An 18135-nucleotide genomic window follows, 5' to 3' on the forward strand; every position below is an offset into this window, starting at 1 on the left:
CGTTATATAACCCTGGTAATTGGTATCAATGTTTGTAATACGTTATATAACCCTGGTAATAGGTATCAATGTTTGTAATACGTTATACAACTCTGGTAATTAGTATCAATGTTTGTAATACGTTATACAACCCTGGTAATTAGTATTAATGTTTGTAATACGTTATACAACCCCGGTAATCAGTATTAATGTTTGTAATACGTTATACAATCCCAGTAATCAGTATTAATGTTTGTAATACGTTATATAACCCTGGTAATTGGTATCAATGTTTGTAATACGTTATATAACCCTGGTAATAGGTATCAATGTTTGTAATACGTTATACAACTCTGGTAATTAGTATCAATGTTTGTAATACGTTATACAACTCTGGTAATTAGTATCAATGTTTGTAATACGTTATACAACCCCGGTAATCAGTATTAATGTTTGGAATACGTTATACAACCCTGGTAATTAGTATCCATGTTTGTAATACGTTATACAATCCCAGTAATCAGTATTAATGTTTGTAATACGTCATACAACCCTGGTAATTGGTATCAATATTTGTAATACGTTATACAACTCTGGTAATTAGTATCAATGTTTGTAATACGTTATACAACCCCGGTAATCAGAATTAATGTTTGTAATACGTTATGCAACCCTGGTAATTAGTATCAATGTTTGTAATACGTTATACAACTCTGGTAATTAGTATCCATGTTTGTAATACGTTATACAACCCTGGTAATTAGTATCCATGTTTGTAATACGTTATACAACTCTGGTAATTAGTATCAATGTTTGTAATACGTTATACAACCCCGGTAATCAGTATTAATGTTTGGAATACGTTATACAACCCTGGTAATTAGTATCCATGTTTGTAATACGTTATACAATCCCAGTAATCAGTATTAATGTTTGTAATACGTCATACAACCCTGGTAATTGGTATCAATATTTGTAATACGTTATACAACTCTGGTAATTAGTATCAATGTTTGTAATACGTTATACAACTCTGGTAATTAGTATCCATGTTTGTAATACGTTATACAACCCTGGTAATTAGTATCCATGTTTGTAATACGTTATACAACTCTGGTAATTAGTATCCATGTTTGTAATACGTTATACAACCCTGGTAATTAGTATCAATATTTGTAATACGTTATACAATCCCGGTAATCAGTATTAATGTTTGTAATACGTTATACAATCCCGGTAATTAGTATTAATGTTTGTAATACGTTATACAACCCTGGTAATTAGTATCAATATTTGTAATACGTTATACAATCCCGGTAATCAGAATTAATGTTTGTAATACGTTATACAACTCCGGTAATCAGTATTAATGTTTGTAATACGTTATACAACCCTGGTAATTAGTATCAATGTTTGAAATACGTTATACAATCCCGGTAATCAGTATTAATGTTTGTAATGCGTTATATAACCCTGGTAATTGGTATCAATGTTTGTAATACGTTATATAACCCTGGTAAGTAGTATGAATGTTTGTAATACGTTATTCAACCCTGGTTATTAATATCAATGTTTGTAATACGTTATACAACCCTGGTAATTAATACCAATGTTTGTAATACGTTATATAACCCTGGTAATTTGCATCAATGTTTTACACCATTCTGATCGCTATATGAATTGTGACCTACATTGTAGATTAAGATGATGATAACTGTTGATTTCTATGTCAGCATAGCATAGGTCAAGGCTACAAACAGAGCATACATGTAGGTCATAGCTACAAACAGAGCATAGGTTAAAACTACAAACAGAGCATAGGTCAAGACTACAAGCAGCAATTGAATGTAGCGATATTGTATGTGGTTGTACCATGTAAAGATTACATTTGTAATTGACATTCTCTTATTTGCAACAGAGATGGTAGCTGGGGAGGAATATTTCTATAGATTTCTGGGGTCAGAAGTCAAGGTCATAGATGGTGTGCTCTTAACAAATATAAAGGGGTGGGGTGAGACCCCAAATGGTAATTTTTCCAATAAAAGGGGAGTCGCAAACCCCTAAAATAGCAGGGGGGGGGGGAATCAAAAAATGTGTGTAGTTGCATCTCCTGCAATCCTATATGTACCTCTGTCGGGCAGGGGGAAGGGGTGCCCAACTTCAGCGGTGCCCTTGGTTCTTTTTTATAATCTTGGGGGATGATGCTTCTTTAATCATGAAACTTTTTTTATATTCAGGCCTGTTTGAAACTTTGTCGACAGAGAGAAATAATCAGTCGATGTGAGTGCATTCCGTCCACGTCATACATCAGTGTGGGAAATGACATGTCGTTACCGCTTTGTTCTAACGAAACTAGTAAGTCACTTCATTCCAATAACACGAGCAAAAAAAAAAACAAAAAAACACAACAACACTTCATTCCAATAGCACAACCGATATAACAACACTCAATTTTAAAAACACGACCCAAAAACCCACTCAATTCTAGTTACACGACCAAAAAACCCACTCAATTCTAGTTACACGACCAAAAACCCACTCAATTCTAGTTACACGACCAAAAATCAACACTGAATTCTAAGTGCGCGACCAAAAAAAAACACACAATCCTAGTTACAGTACATACTGATGACGATTTTGCACGTGTTGTTCTATTACTGTAGACAGTACAGACATATGACGATTTTACACGTGCGTTGTATTACAATAGAGAGTACAGACAGATGACGATTTTACACGTGTTGTTCTATTACTGTGACAGTATAGACATATGACGATTTTACACGTGTTGTTCTATTACTGTAGACAGTACAGACAGATGACGATTTTACACGTGTGTTATATTACTGTGACAGTATAGACAAATGACGATTTTACACGTGCGTTCTATTACTGTAGACAGTACAGACAGATGACGATTTTACACGTGTGTTCTATTACTGTGACAGTACAGACAGATGACGATTTTACACGTGTTGTTCTATTATTGTGACAGTACAGACATATGACGATTTTACACGTGTGTTATATTATTGTGACAGTACAGACAGATGACGATTTTACACGTGTTGTTCTATTACTGTGACAGTATAGACATATGACGATTTTACACGTGTGTTCTATTACTATGACAGTACAGACAGATGACGATTTTACACGTGTTGTTCTATTACTGTGACAGTACAGACATATGACGATTTTACACGTGCGTTCTATTACTGTGACAGTACAGACAGATGACGATTTTACACGTGTTGTTCTATTATTGTGACAGTACAGACAGATGACGATTTTACACGTGTGTTATATTATTGTGACAGTACAGACAGATGACGATTTTACACGTGTTGTTCTATTACTGTGACAGTATAGACATATGACGATTTTACACGTGTGTTCTATTACTGTGACAGTACAGACAGATGACGATTTTACACGTGTTCTATTACTGTGACATTACAGACAGATGACGATTTTACACGTGTTCTATTACTGTGACATTACAGACAGATGACGATTTTACACGTGCGTTCTATTACTGTGACAGTACAGACAGATGACGATTTTACACGTGTTGTTCTATTATTGTGACAGTACAGACGACGATTTTACACGTGTGTTATATTATTGTGACAGTACAGACAGATGACGATTTTACACGTGTTGTTCTATTACTGTGACAGTATAGACATATGACGATTTTACACGTGTGTTCTATTACTATGACAGTTCAGACAGATGACGATTTTACACGTGTGTTCTATTACATTGTGTGTAATTCTTCTCCTGTGACTAATACGCACTTGTGAAAATAATAATTGTAGAGCATCAGGAATGTGAGGAATTTATCAACTACAAGGTAGAAAACAACATGATCAGTTGTGACTGCCGAAGTCCTTGCAGGTACGTACATCCAGACAGAGGATTCAACATCTGATAAAACGTCTGTCTCTGACAGTTCTAGTTGTTGACTTTATTAGTAGTACTAATGAACCGATTGATTCTTCTTCCTTGTTTGACAAATGCATGCACAATCTTTTTTTTTCCAGGCAAAAAGTGTATGAGACGAGTTTGTCTGGAAGAGCATGGCCAAGTCAAAAGTTTCTGGTAAGTCAGAAGGGACATTGATATTACATGTGTATTTCCTTCGATACATGAACTGAATGCTTGAATGCTCTGTAAAGCGTCTTATCATTGTTTGATTATTTAAGTTCGCTAATGATTTGCTGATTTCATAGTTATAAATGCAACTTTTAAAGTTTCCATTGGGTATGAAATTTTTTCTCGAACTTAAATAATCTATGAGTGATATTCCACAGTCCTATAAGTATGGGTTTCCAACAATGTCTGTTACAATACTATATCGTATTTTTTGTAGAAAATTATTTTATAATTGTTGTTTTCGTAGGTTGAAAATATCATGGGAGACATCTGTGGTTCAAACGAGAACTGGTACTTCTCCGGAGATTGTTATTACATTTCGAACAAATATACCCTACAAGATTCTACCGCAGAAAAGTATCTATTTATTATCTTCATATGTTTCATACCGATTGTTTGGCCGTTCTTGGCACACTGATTTTGACTACGGATTACTCCGTTTACCCGATGAAGATACATGTTTAGGGCTCACAATCGGTCCTTCGAATGAGACCGCAAAAACCGAGTCCCGTGTCACAGCAGGTGTGGCACGATAAAGACCCCTCCCTACTCAAAGGCCGTAAGCGCTGAGCATAGGCCTAAATTTTGCAGCCCTTCGCCGGAAATCGTGACATCTCCATATGAGTGAAACATTATCGAGTAGGACGTTAGGCTGTTCAAAATTAATTCTACGTTTAACGTCACCTCAAAACTTCAAAACCTACGAGGGAGGGAGGAAAAAAATAAACAAACAAAAATTTTAAACAAATGTGTATTTATTGAAAATCACCAATTCAGTGACCCAAAAATCAACAATTTCAAATAGACATCATCCAATTTAGTGACCAAAAACGTAATATGTCAAATTAAACACATTGTGGGATTTGATTTTCAAGTCCAAGTCAATTTTTGCGTTTTCCCAGCAAAGACTTTTTCCTTAATCTGGGTTTGTATCCCTTCTGCGAACACACCATGCAGATTGGGTGAGCAGAGGAGTGGTTTGCGATTATATCAGGTGGTACATCCAATGGATTTTCATCACCACAAACATAGCAAACTAAAGGAAAACTTTTCCTTTTGTGGAAATAGTTGCTAGACACATGTGACTCAGTTACAATTAAAATTATGATGACAATATTTCATACATTTTTATAATGACACATCTTAAAGTTTAAAATATGCTTTACTTTGTTTTGTGTTGATTTTTTAAATACAATTTTGAAAGGAAGATGCTAATCTGGTGTACCACAACTAAAAGATCAGGATTGTACCTTCACATCAACAAATACAAGGCAGGATTCCGATAGTTTAGGACGCCTTCAAATAAATTGATTAAATAATTAGTTTTCTTTTTAGTGCTTTTAATTTTTATGATTAAATGCTTTGTACAAAGTAATTATCAATCAGCAAGTTCTGTATTTTCAATCGTAGTACAAACTGTCATGAAATAGTATATCGGAACTCTTCAGTGTTGAGAAGGTAAATATGAAATGTGATAGGGAGTTAATAGGATGTCTAAGACGAAAAGTTGAAGCGATCAAGGAATTGATTAACCCATTTTAATCGCAAAAAGCGGCTGAATTTCAGGCAAGATTTCCCGAATCACTTTGTGCGACACTGGTCTGACATTCGGAAGAGGCGTCAGTCCAAATATCCAGCCTCGACGAATCTCGCTGAGATTAGTTCGGTTCAAACCATCTTTGTACGTTTTCTTTACTTTAATAGAGGGCGAAGCCCTCTCACGGCCCGAAGGGCCGTGAGAGCGGAGCTCTCCCTATAGGTAACACGTATATACATGTTTAAAAGGAAAATAATGAAAAATTAAACCATACCTATGGAACTTGAAAAGTTTGGTACCAATGGCGTCGATTCGAATATTAGCGCGTGGACATGTATTCCTCCATTTTGAATCTCGTCTACCCTAGTTCACGTCGTTCTGAGATGTTACACATAAAATCCGTAAAAGCATGTAAATCTCATTTTCTTAATCATATATAATCACTCCACGATTAACGCCATGTTTTTTGTTGTGGTTCAAACGCTTTGTTTGTAAATTTGCTAAATAACGACGCTGAATATGACGTCACAATGTACTGTTTACATCAATTGCGTTATATTTCCCGCGTTCAATATATAGGTGGATCAAATGTCCAAAAATTAGGATGCTTTGATACAGCTCCGTCCGCGTGCTAACTTCGGGTTGTTTTTGTCCTGTTTTGGATATAGATACTAATGTCAAAACTTTTTTGCTTCGCCCTCAAACACGGTTACGCCGTAAAACATATTAGTGGCATATACTTCCATTTTCTTCATTTAAGGGCCTCTGATTAAATTTTTCAATGCGTTTTCCTCTTACACGGGATGTAGAATTAAGTCGCTAAATGAAAAACCAAACCTGAACGACTACTTCAAATCCGGATTTGTTTGTTTTTTCAAAACGGGAATTTCGCCGAAACCTACGCGCGCGGGTGACGTTAAACGTAGAATTAACTTTAGACAGCCTTAAACAATACACAATACCAGGCCATACCCTACAACCAGTGGCGGATTTAGAAGAGGCGCAGCCGGCGCCCCCCCCCCCCCCTAAAATTTTCGGAAAATGTACTAAACGATAAAAGAAGCAATAATTTCTTCCACTCCCGGAGAAATGAATTACAAAATCTTTTGATTTCTTGAATTAATTTATTGGGAGAACCTAATTTTTTCCTCCAAAAAACCCTTAAAATTTGGGTCATTTTATTCATTTCACTTTTTAAAAATGATAGAAAATGGTACAAATGACTAAATAGGAGAAATATTTCAAGCCCCATAAAATCTGTAAAATCCATAAGCTTGCGGGGGCTTCGCCCCTAGGTCCCCACCAGGACTTCGTCCCCACACCCACAGTCTCATAAAGTGGCGCCCCCCATAACCGCAATTCCTGGGTCCGCCCCTGACAACAGTATCTATTAATTATGTTCTAGAAGTGTCAACGTGTATTAAATATTTCCCTTCCTTTCAGATAGTATCTCGAGCTAACTATTAATATTAGACAGTACCACCCAATGATATTTATTTCGATTTTGAAATTGTCATCCTGCATTTGTGATTGGCATACGTACTGTCTTGGAGATAGACGTATACTTGATATCGTTGTCACCACAGGCAATTGCATCGTTTGGGGTCGAATTTACTATTTAAGAGTCTTTAATAGTAAATTCGACCCCAAGCGATGCAATGCCCTGTGGTGGTCACCATGACGCTTGACATCGTTGTCATCGTGACGTTTCGCGTACTATCTGATTCTTTCAAGCTGTCGTTTTTTGTTCGGCGTTAGACAAAATAAAAGTGTAAAAGTCATTTTTGAATTACAGAACATCTTTCAGAACTGTTTCATTTCTTCTTTATGTGTCGTAGAAGCGCAGTACAACAAACACAAAGTCCTTCTCTGCCATAAGTAATGAAATCCTGAAATTGAAATATTTGTTTAAGGCAATATGAACAAAAGGTAACGTCATTTGCAAAAATTGAAACATGGCAAAATGATCTACATTGGAAACCCTACAAAATAACTATGATTTTAGCAAAATTCAGTGTTTGAATTGTTGAAAGTTCTATGATAAATTGTTTACTCATGATTTAGACCATACATCAAGACACCGAGGACTCTTTATCGTTCCAATGCATAACGTGACCCTGGAGATCATTGGATTTCATGACATCTCTGACTCATGACTAAAACGTGACACTGGAGATCATTGGATTTCATGACATCTCTGACTCATGACTAAAACGTGACACTGGAGATCATTGGATTTCATGACATCTCTGACTCATGACTAAAACGTGACACTGGAGATCATTGGATTTCGTGACATCTCTGACTCATGACTAAAACGTGACACTGGAGATCGTTGGTTTTAATTAAATATCTGCATTATCACTAAACGATATCACTAATTTGGACCCACCCTTAAGTCAAAACCCTGGGATTGCTGTATCAGTAAACTTAAAGAGTTCTTCAAATGATAAAGACAATAATCACTATAATAATTTTGGCTCCACCCTAAAAACCAAACCCTTACCCCCTAGGATCACCGGTAAAATTCCTTCTAACTATCCATTTAGTCTCAATGTAGTATCAATAACATTAAAGCATGACTCATTACTCTCATTCCAGTTACAACCATTCACCGACTCTCTACAACAACTGATAGCGTCATTGAGATACACGCATACTGCATTATCTCATGTGTAAGAAACTAGTGTCAATAGAACCAATCAACAGGTCCGTAGGAGAGGCTTTCGAAAAATGGGGGGGGGGGGGGGGGGTGTCGATGAGTAAACCATATCTTTGGACATATTTTTAAAGATTTTCAAATATGAAGTTTTGAAAGATATCGAAAATCTAGAGTGGCAACCCGCAATTCGTATTTCTGCGGACTTCTTGTGGTTTTAATACAATAAAAATAAACATGCAATTATCTTTGCAGGCTATCGGGAAACTTTCTTAAAGTCATTGTTCATTATGAAGATTTAAACTACGAAGAAATAAAAGAAGAGCCCATGTACGATGTAGGTACATTAGATATAAGGATTGATGTTCAATCGTAGTAATACCAATAGTGTATCTGCAGAACCGTAGCTCACTGGTCAACTTTGGGAGAACCTGAGAACTACAGACCCACGCGTTATTGAAACCTTCGATTTACGGCGCAGATTTTCCTGCTCGCGGTTGAAATGTTATAGATCCGCATCTCTCTACCACCGCCTCAAGATTTTAGTATCAAATATAATAATGCTTTATTGCAGAATACACCCATATGGGTCAAGCAAACAAATGAACAAATTAGGAACATTCAGATAATATATATATGCAAATACATATGCTTCCACACATACTTGTACATAATGCACGGTATATACATACACATACACTCGCATATAATATAAGATTCGTAAAAAAAATCACTAGCGGCAAGACACAGAAGTCACGTTCGAAATGAAAACTTTCAACCTCAGTGAAGTTTTCTCTCTCTCTCTCTCTCTCTCTCTCTCAGTTACTATCTATTGACCAAAACAAAAATTTGAGTTCGTTTTTTAAAATGATTATTTAAAGAGATTTGAATATCTTTGTATTAAGATACCAGGATTAGGTTTCAGCGCCCAGGAACATATTTTCACGTCTAGAGGAGCTATATTTTCCCGTCTAGAGGAGCTATATTTTTGTTTTCATTTTGTGTATGCTATTTGTGTTCAAGATCATGGTGACCGAAAACTACTCTAAGTATAGTATGAAAACTTGAATTAATCGAATTAACTGACAACCTGACATGATTATATCTACAGGCAAACAAGATTGAAGCTGTGAGTTTTCATTTGGAATGGGACTTCAATAAAAATAAATGTTTAAAGTTATGTCTGACCACAAGTGTAGTTAGTAAACACAATTTTCCCTTTCTAGTGTAAAGGGTGTAGTAATGTTAAGCTGTTGGGAGAGGGCCTACTTGGGCTATTCCTCACCCTGTTGCCGGATCCTTTTGAGTTCATCAATAAGATATGTTTAAATAAAAAAAATTGTTTAGCGATTTCTCAAAGCACATACGGACTTGTCCTGACGACACACACCAGATATTGATTTCACATCGTTAGCGTGTTTGTGCTGGGGGGGGGGGGTGTGGACGGGGGTGGTGGTGTAAAAAAAGTTGTTTTGTTTATACATGCCAGATTGGGTTCATTATACCAGTTGTTTCATCAATACAAACACTGACATGGGGATATATGTATGTCAAGAAGTCTTGCTATTAAAAGAGATGTAACAAAATCTGAATCATGCACAGAATAAGCTGTGCCGTAAATATAAGGCTTCATAACGGATGACTGTAGCTCTGAGGTTCACCCCTTTCCACCCAGAGAGCTACCGTCCTGCTGCGTGCGACTACTGGTACTATCTCTTCTGCTCTCAATCGTTTATCTTCCCTTCCTCATCTTTAAAATCTATATAGTAATTACCGATCACTTCATTTGTTGGTACTAATCAAGGGCTCAACGTAATGATGTAACAAATACATTTTGTTTTGTTTATTCTGTTTAAAATCTTGATTTACATGCTCATTACATATACACTTGCAAACTGTGTTCGTATTTCATATTATTGGGGAAAAGTGAATTGGATTCGTGCAAAACGTATGAACAACGTTAAATTACATGTGAATGCCATGAAAATTTGTTGAACATGAAATACATGTAGAGCTAATGACGTCTGTATATCTATGTTTGTCTGTTACAGGGCTTTCTGTATATCTATGTTTGTCTGTTACAGGGCTTTCAGTTCGTCTCCGACGTTGGTGGAACGTTGGGGCTTTTCGTGGGAGCTTCCATCCTCAGTTTTGTAGAAGTACTTCAATTTCTCATCGAACTATTTAACTTTTTGCGATCTAAATTGTTCATGCGATCGACGCGTTCATTGGCACCTGTCACAGAAATCCATTTCCAGGACGGTTATGAAAAGCAAATCACAATGACAGAATGAAGAGTCTGGCACTAGATTTCTGAAAATAAAAGAGTTATGTTTCATCTCAAATTTAAGAATGAAACACGGCCAAGATTTTACTATAAGTAGAGTCTCACAATAGCAAACTTGTCAATTCTCAACTAAGATGATTTTTCTTTGCTGATTTGAGTTTCATTTGCTGTAAAGCGGCCCTTTTGGAAAACCCATTATCCTCCCGTTGTGGGCGTTGTCTTCGTTTATCCCTTGCTGCGTGTTCTGGGGATAACCCTTATCCTGGATTCCAGTCCGAGTCCTAGACCTGAAGTACAGTCTCGGGGACTGCAGTTCGGTGACCATTTTTACCATTAATTTACTTCATTGGTACAGCAGATCAGGCGGACTCTTCATATGCTGGACCATGACTCATCGCCTAGGACCAAAGTTTGAACACAATCTGGTGTCATTCTGTATTTACTTGCACTAGTATTTCTGTAACGTGTAGCGGCCATTCATCTAAGGAATGCCTCTTCAGCACGACAACCACCGTCGTCCCTGGATGAAATGACGCATGTACATAGACACAACCCTAGAAACTTTACCTGAAGTAGATATCTCGCCGAACACCAGAATCCCATCGCTGCCATCATTGTGTAACGTGTAGCGGTCATCCATCCATGGACTGATCACGCACGCCGCTACGAGATCTAGAGACTACCAAATCACTAAAAAAAAAAGCTAGCTAGCTCACTAGTGAGGCAGTACAAGTTCCCTATATACCGACCGCTACACTAGAAAAGCTAGCTCACTAGTGAGGCAGTACAAGTTCCCTATATACCGACCGCTACATTTCTTTGTTTTGTATTTTTTGCACATTTAATTTTTTTTGTTTTGATATCCTTGATATTTTCCTTGATTGACAGAGGTCATCCCTAAGGTTATGACAGTACTTTGATTCGAGAAAAATGTCTGCACATAAAATCTCGCTGGATGCTTTAGGGTAATCAATATTGTATTAGATGACTACTTCTTTTGTGTGATGATTTCTAAATCTACATGATACTAACAGCGTGGGAGACTTTGTACTTATATAGCAAAAGTCATTCTAGATACTAATGATACTTCTGTGCTGAAACTGCGGGGTCTATTCAAGTTTTATTCAGTAAATATGTGTATGGTTGGTTGTTTGTTTTACGTTCCGTTGAGAATTTTTCACTCACATTGGGACGTGATCAGAGTAGGTGAAGTACCACAAATTAGACCTATGCTTTGCGCTCTGGGCTGTAACAGTGAGGGTTCTTTAATTCTTTTTTGGGAAGTGTATTTTTGATTTCTACATTGAAGGAGAATTCGGAAATCAGAAAGAAAGACCTGGGGTCGCAACACTTGTTATTGAGCTAAAGTGTTCCAGACATGACCTTTTTGCACTTAAAATTTATTCAATCAAACTTGATTTGTCTGTTGGTGTGAACACAACATAAGCAACACAAATCAATCATTACATAAGATAGATACATAATCATGTCTTCTAACACTACAGATAAAAAAGAAATTTGATGCTAGCAATGGAAATAAATAATGACATATTTGCACTTGAAATACAAAAAAATTTCATGATATATCAAATTTGAGAGCTTAAAAGGATATATTAGGAGTAATGTCAATTTCTAAAATTTCACATAATTTGCAAGGTCTTGTCTTAAAATTTAAAATGGAATTTTAAAAATTGAGGGTCAGAGACTTTTTTAAATTATTGGCGAAAATACAATTTTTCGAATAAATTAATTTAAACTATTTTAACAATCGGTTTTCTGTTTGTAAAAAACTATATAAACCAAAGTAATAAATTACAACATTTAAATCATAAATTATAAAACTGAAATACACGAGTGTAAAAATAGAGGACATATTGGATGAAACAGAAACTGTAATATCACGCAGATTCAGAACTTTTTTATTAATCAATCCTTACGCCACAAAATATAGTTCCTGCAAAACCCTTTCAAAATTTGAATTGACACAATTTTTGTTCAACTGGATAGAGTTCATTCATAGATGTGCAATATGCTTGCACCAATGGGATCAGTATTGAACCAGTAAATACTTAGTTGTAGCATCCTGCGCAGTTGTGCTCAAAAGCTCAGGAGCTAACTTCCATAACGTCAATCTCTCACCAGAGGGCGTATTACTCTACGCTACAACACCTCTTTCAACGTCTACATTTTCAAATTCTTGGCAAAACTTACTTTTATCTATTGCATCATAAATTATAATTTTACAAGTTTTAAGCTTTAAATCTTAAAGTAGGTTCACAAAAACAACAAATTCCATGATTGAATGGATAAATATTTATATGAAACCTTTTACTTCGCACAGGTGTCTCACATTTACCATCTTCTGCTTTGAAAATTTCAGACAAGTGTTTGTTTTGCTTACATATTATCACTACAGTTTGATATGCTAAGTTAGTTTTAGTATATTTTAATTTGATATACTTTTTAGACGTTGACAGAGGTATTAGTGGAGCGAAGATTGCCTTAACGTGCCAAAGCCTGTGGCGACACGGGACCTCCGTTTTTAAGGTGATAACGGAAAGACCCGTGATTCTCACTTTTGAATGCCGAGCGTTTGGCGAAGGAGCAATCACTACCTATGCTTACGTCTTAGTTTGACACGGCCATGGTACGAGCGGGGCTCGAACTCACAACCTTCCGGTTACGAAGCGAACGCACTAGCGGAAGATCGTGAGATTGAATCATGGCCACGCCATACCTAAGACGTGACCATAGACCCTATAGTGATTGTTCCTTTGCCAAACGCTCGGCAATTAGAGGTGAAAATTTGGAGTGTTACATGTACTTGTTAATCTTTTAAATCAAATGTTTTTTTCTTTATTCTGTCATCTAAAACAATAATATCAATCCATGTTTGAAAATAGGAGGCAGTGTTTGCTACGAAATGGACAGTTTTCCAACTTATTGGGAAATTTTCAGATTTAAATGCAAGCGAGAGTAACAAAATGCTTTAATGGTATCATAATTTATGGTGTCTCAAAATGTGTTGATACGGAATCCTATTGAGGCCAGTACATAGAAGGAAATTTATAGTGTTTAAACGTTTTGAAAGTTTGCAATTAAACGCATACTTTTTCATACACATCATTCTTATGTCAAACTGTTGAATGCCGTATCACGAATGGCGACTTGCATAACAATATTTGTTTTATGTTACATAGCGTCGCCATTCGTGCTACCCTTTGTAACAAATTGGTATATACTGTGCTGCGGATGAAACAGTATGTAACAAATTGTTACATGCCATGCGGGGGCTGTACTTTTCGGCCGGTGATTCCTGAGTAAATATAAAGTCTTCTAGATTCCTTTCAATCATTGTGTTTGTGAGATGTGTGTGACTTTCATGTAGACCCACATTCAATATTTGTCTCATTCTTACCTTAGTTAATGAGGAGTTAAATGGCAGTTATAAGGACACTCAAAATTATTCTCTCTCTCTCTCTCTCTCTCTCTCTCTCTCTCTCTCTCCTTCTTGAATTTGAGAAAAATGCATAGATCTAGATCTGTTTGATTCTAGACAACAGGTACATAGGTCGTAAGACAATATGCTAATTTTACTTTTACTAGGCCTATATTTAGATGGACAGAGGACAGTATTTATCAAACAAATGTAGGAAAGCGTCACAACAGCTTGATGCTCTGAAAGGGGTTGGAAAATTCATGTATCTAAATATAGGCTTAAGGCATTGAAGACATTGGATCTGGAAAGCTATATAAAGGACGATCGATTTTTGTCTTTATTAGAAAATGTTACTTGGACCCATGGGTCTCAGGATACATGTATATATATTGCATTCATTCTTAAAAGTCTTTAATGGGTCAACTTATATCGACACTGTTTACTGATTTATAATTTTCCAGATTCTAATGGTATATAAAATGCCGATTTGTTTGGCCATAGGATGTCAAAAGCACGGTTTTGAAAGTCCTACGGTGTCTCGTCATAAAATATTTTCCCAAAGCCTTTCCTCGCTGATACATGAAATAAGACAATATGGTATATACATGTACAAATGTACATGTAAATGTACAAATGTACATGTAAGGTAACCATTTGCAAAGATCTTTGAAATTCTTGAAAGGGCTACTGGATATAATTATTAAAGAAATGTTTAATGACAAAAATTTGGAAAGCTTTCGGAAAGAAGACTAGAGTTGAACGAAATTAATCCCAGGAAACTGTATTCACAGATCAATATTCAACAGTAACTCAAACCAGCCAGAAATCCAGTCAGTAATCCAGTCAGAAATCCAGTCAGAAATCCAGCCAAACGTGTCCCTACGAATTAGTAAACATCTACGTATTGAATTTCCAAGTTGAGAATAACTTCAATAAGTCTCATAAATTATGCATTGAAACTAGTAGATACTGGAACCTCATTATCCCGAGAGAGAATAGATGAACTGCGAATGGAATGTGCCCCCTTGCACTAAATCATATGTATGTTTTCTTATGTACATCATACAACCTGTGTATATCAAAGTTTTTATTTCAACCAGCTGATCTAATTCACTAGATCATGCCATTGTTTTTTTTATTATATAAACTTTTAGGTCAATTTTACCCATGCATAAGATTCGAGGAATGGATGGATGTCCGTTCGTCCGTTTCAAATTCGTGACCAGGATTTTAAAAAAAAAAAACTGCTAGAAACCTCTGGTAAGGGATGGGCAGTGCTAAATTATTGGTCAGATGTTAACTTTTGTAAAGCAAGGTTTGTGGAATCGCCTACTGATATTTGTGGAATGCAGTTATAAACACGTTAAAAAAAGTCCAGATGACAGAATAAAAATAATAAGCCAACGAATAGTCAGACAGAAGAATCAAAATCTTTCGTTTAAATTTATATTATTATGTTCACTCTTATAGATCCTATCTTTTGGATGTTCTTGACCAAAAAAAAAAAAAAAAAATCAAGGTGCACTCGAAACATTTAAATCAATCAACATATATGGATCTTCATGTTGGCAGAACGTGCACATCAACTCTAGGGCATGGTTTCTGTCGCAGACAAAGTCTCAAAAATATGCAAAACACAATATTCAAAAGTTTGCCTTGACGATAGATATTGATCGACTACCAAGCTCATGCGACACCATATGAAACGTCTCGTAAAAACACGAAGTCACGTCTCAAATGTATTTACAGCCTTGACTGTTCAAACTAAAACCAAAACAAAATCTACAGCAAATGACAAAACAAGAAGATGCTACTTGGGCCACATCGCTCACCTGAGTCACTATGGCCCTGTTGTTGTTCAGCTGTTGTGAATTTTAAAAGTTTTTTTTTTTCAATCTTTATACCCCATGATAAATTTGACCCCATACTGTGGTCCCAATCTAGCCTCAAAGGGTCACGACATAACCGACTGCAATTTACACAACATGGAGATGCCTCAACACCAGTATGACAAAATGTTTTACTGTTCTGGAGAAGGTCAAGGTCACAAGATCAAAGCATGAAAAGAAGGGCCTTACAATAAGAAATATATAGGTAAACAGGAAAATTATACCTTAGATAGTTCAGGAGATATTGCAAAGGTTAGTTTTTTTTAAAAATTGGGTCAAACCTCAATGTCAAGGTCACAAGGTTAAATTCTTTAGTGCAAAGAAAAAGGTCTTGTAACAAGGAATGTGCATCACTGACCATTCAAAAGTTACGAGCAAGGTAGACGTTTCGGACAGACAGACAGGACAAAAACAATATGTCCCCTGATTGTAGTCGCAGGGGAATAGAAAAGAACCTTAAATCCAAACACGTTGGGAACATTTGCATTTCGATATGATTTAGTGTAGCCCTGCTACTTTCGAATATAATTTGTTTCAATTGATTTCCTCTATATGTCATGTAAAACTTTGATCTCCTTTTGCGGTCCCTGTCCTTGGGTTCCCTGATGTGAGCTACCTGTAGATGCTTGCATATTCTAAAGACGACTACTAGTAATATTGTTCCCGTTGTTGTTGATATGAAGATTTCTAAAGATGTGCCACAATTTTTTCACAAATTGATCCCCTATAGTGGCCCCAGCCTACCTCCGGGGGTCATGATATGAATAAACTTGAATATGCACTAAATAAGCATAAGGATGCTTGTATATTGATAAAACTAATCATGGTTCTGCTGTTATTGAGATGAAGATTTTACAAGATGTTCCCCTACAATCTAATTAATGTTATATTCTTTGATCCGCTCACGTATAACGCTACACAAGGTAGCGACATACGTGAGCGGATCAAAGGATCTAATTTTAATTAGATTGGTTTCCCTATATTTTCCCATGTAAATTTGATCCCCTATCCTGGACCCACCCCACTGCTGTGGAACACAATTTGAATAAACAGCACATGCATATGGATAAGACTTACCATGACCATACTATTGTTGAGATTTTTTCCTATATACACCCATGTAAAATTTTTATCCCCTATTGTGGTCACATCCTACTCCACCTGGAGACCTTTCAAGATCTGAACAAATTTCAGTCTACTTTATTTCAGGAAGCTTAATTTCATGCAAATTTCAGCTTCTCTGGCCCAGTGGCTCTTTAAATTTTTTTGGATTACCCCCACCGTTTGCCTTTTCTTGATTATCATCCCTTTGGAGTTAGCACGGCCCTTCATTTGAACAAACGTTAATCCCCTTTACCTAAGGACGAGTTGTACCAAGTTTAATTGAAATTGGCCCAATAGTTCTTTAAAACAGATTCTTAGAATATGCCCAAAACATTTCACAATTCTTAAGGTAGCTCATTATCCCAAAATTGTATTCAATGGTTCGTTAAAACACCTCTTCTGAAGTATGCATTTACCATGAAAGAGTGATGCAAGCTCTCAATATTATTTTATATGATTTTGGGGGATTTTTCCCGGAATGATAAAAATGTGTTTTGTTTGCAAATAAGATACTCTAGTGTCCAAATTTTGCTGTGCGTTGGTGCATGATATGAATATCTAATAAAACCTGCCTAAAATTCTCGGATATAAATGTTCTAATTGTTTAGAATGAAATATTCATGAAAAGTGAAAACGTTATTTGTAGATATTTTTTAAATATATGGATAAAATCTTTAACAACAAAAAATATCAGTTAGAAAAGAAATATATCAAAGAAATATATTTTAAAAAGAAATTGAAAAGAAATGACCTTATTTAAGATATATCTTTGAAACTTTTTATTTCACTTTTTGGCCTTACATGAGGTATGAAAGTACAAACATATAAAACAAACAGTAACAAACAGGTACTGAATGAATAAAAATGTAACCTATGTATTACTATATTCAAACGAAGGACAAAAGTACCGATCCCGATCAAAATTGATAGAAATTGCTATTTAAAATGATCATATTGTTGCTAACTTTATGCACTTTTCATCAAGAAATGTTTCCTTTATAAATTCATTAAATTTGTAAACCATTTTACACCAAGGGAATGTAATTTCCCGATTACAATGTTCTACCTATGACTACTTTT

The 18135-nt window shown here is 35.9% G+C and overlaps 1 protein-coding gene across 1 annotated transcript in view; it reads left to right on the forward strand.

Moving 5' to 3' along the window:
* LOC125668896 (degenerin del-1-like) overlaps positions 1 to 11768 on the forward strand; it is a 29343-nt gene extending 17575 nt beyond the window's left edge. The window contains exons 7-13 of the mRNA XM_056161312.1: positions 2217 to 2334; positions 3804 to 3882; positions 4029 to 4086; positions 4388 to 4497; positions 8059 to 8352; positions 8592 to 8673; positions 10421 to 11768. Coding sequence (XP_056017287.1) covers positions 2217 to 2334; positions 3804 to 3882; positions 4029 to 4086; positions 4388 to 4497; positions 8059 to 8352; positions 8592 to 8673; positions 10421 to 10630 — 951 coding nt within the window. The 3' untranslated portion in view covers positions 10631 to 11768. The remainder of the gene's footprint in view (positions 1 to 2216; positions 2335 to 3803; positions 3883 to 4028; positions 4087 to 4387; positions 4498 to 8058; positions 8353 to 8591; positions 8674 to 10420) is intronic.
* The last annotated feature ends 6367 nt before the right edge of the window (positions 11769 to 18135 follow it).

This window comes from Ostrea edulis, chromosome 4 (assembly GCF_947568905.1).
Source record: "Ostrea edulis chromosome 4, xbOstEdul1.1, whole genome shotgun sequence".
In the NCBI taxonomy this organism is placed as follows: domain Eukaryota; kingdom Metazoa; phylum Mollusca; class Bivalvia; order Ostreida; family Ostreidae; genus Ostrea; species Ostrea edulis.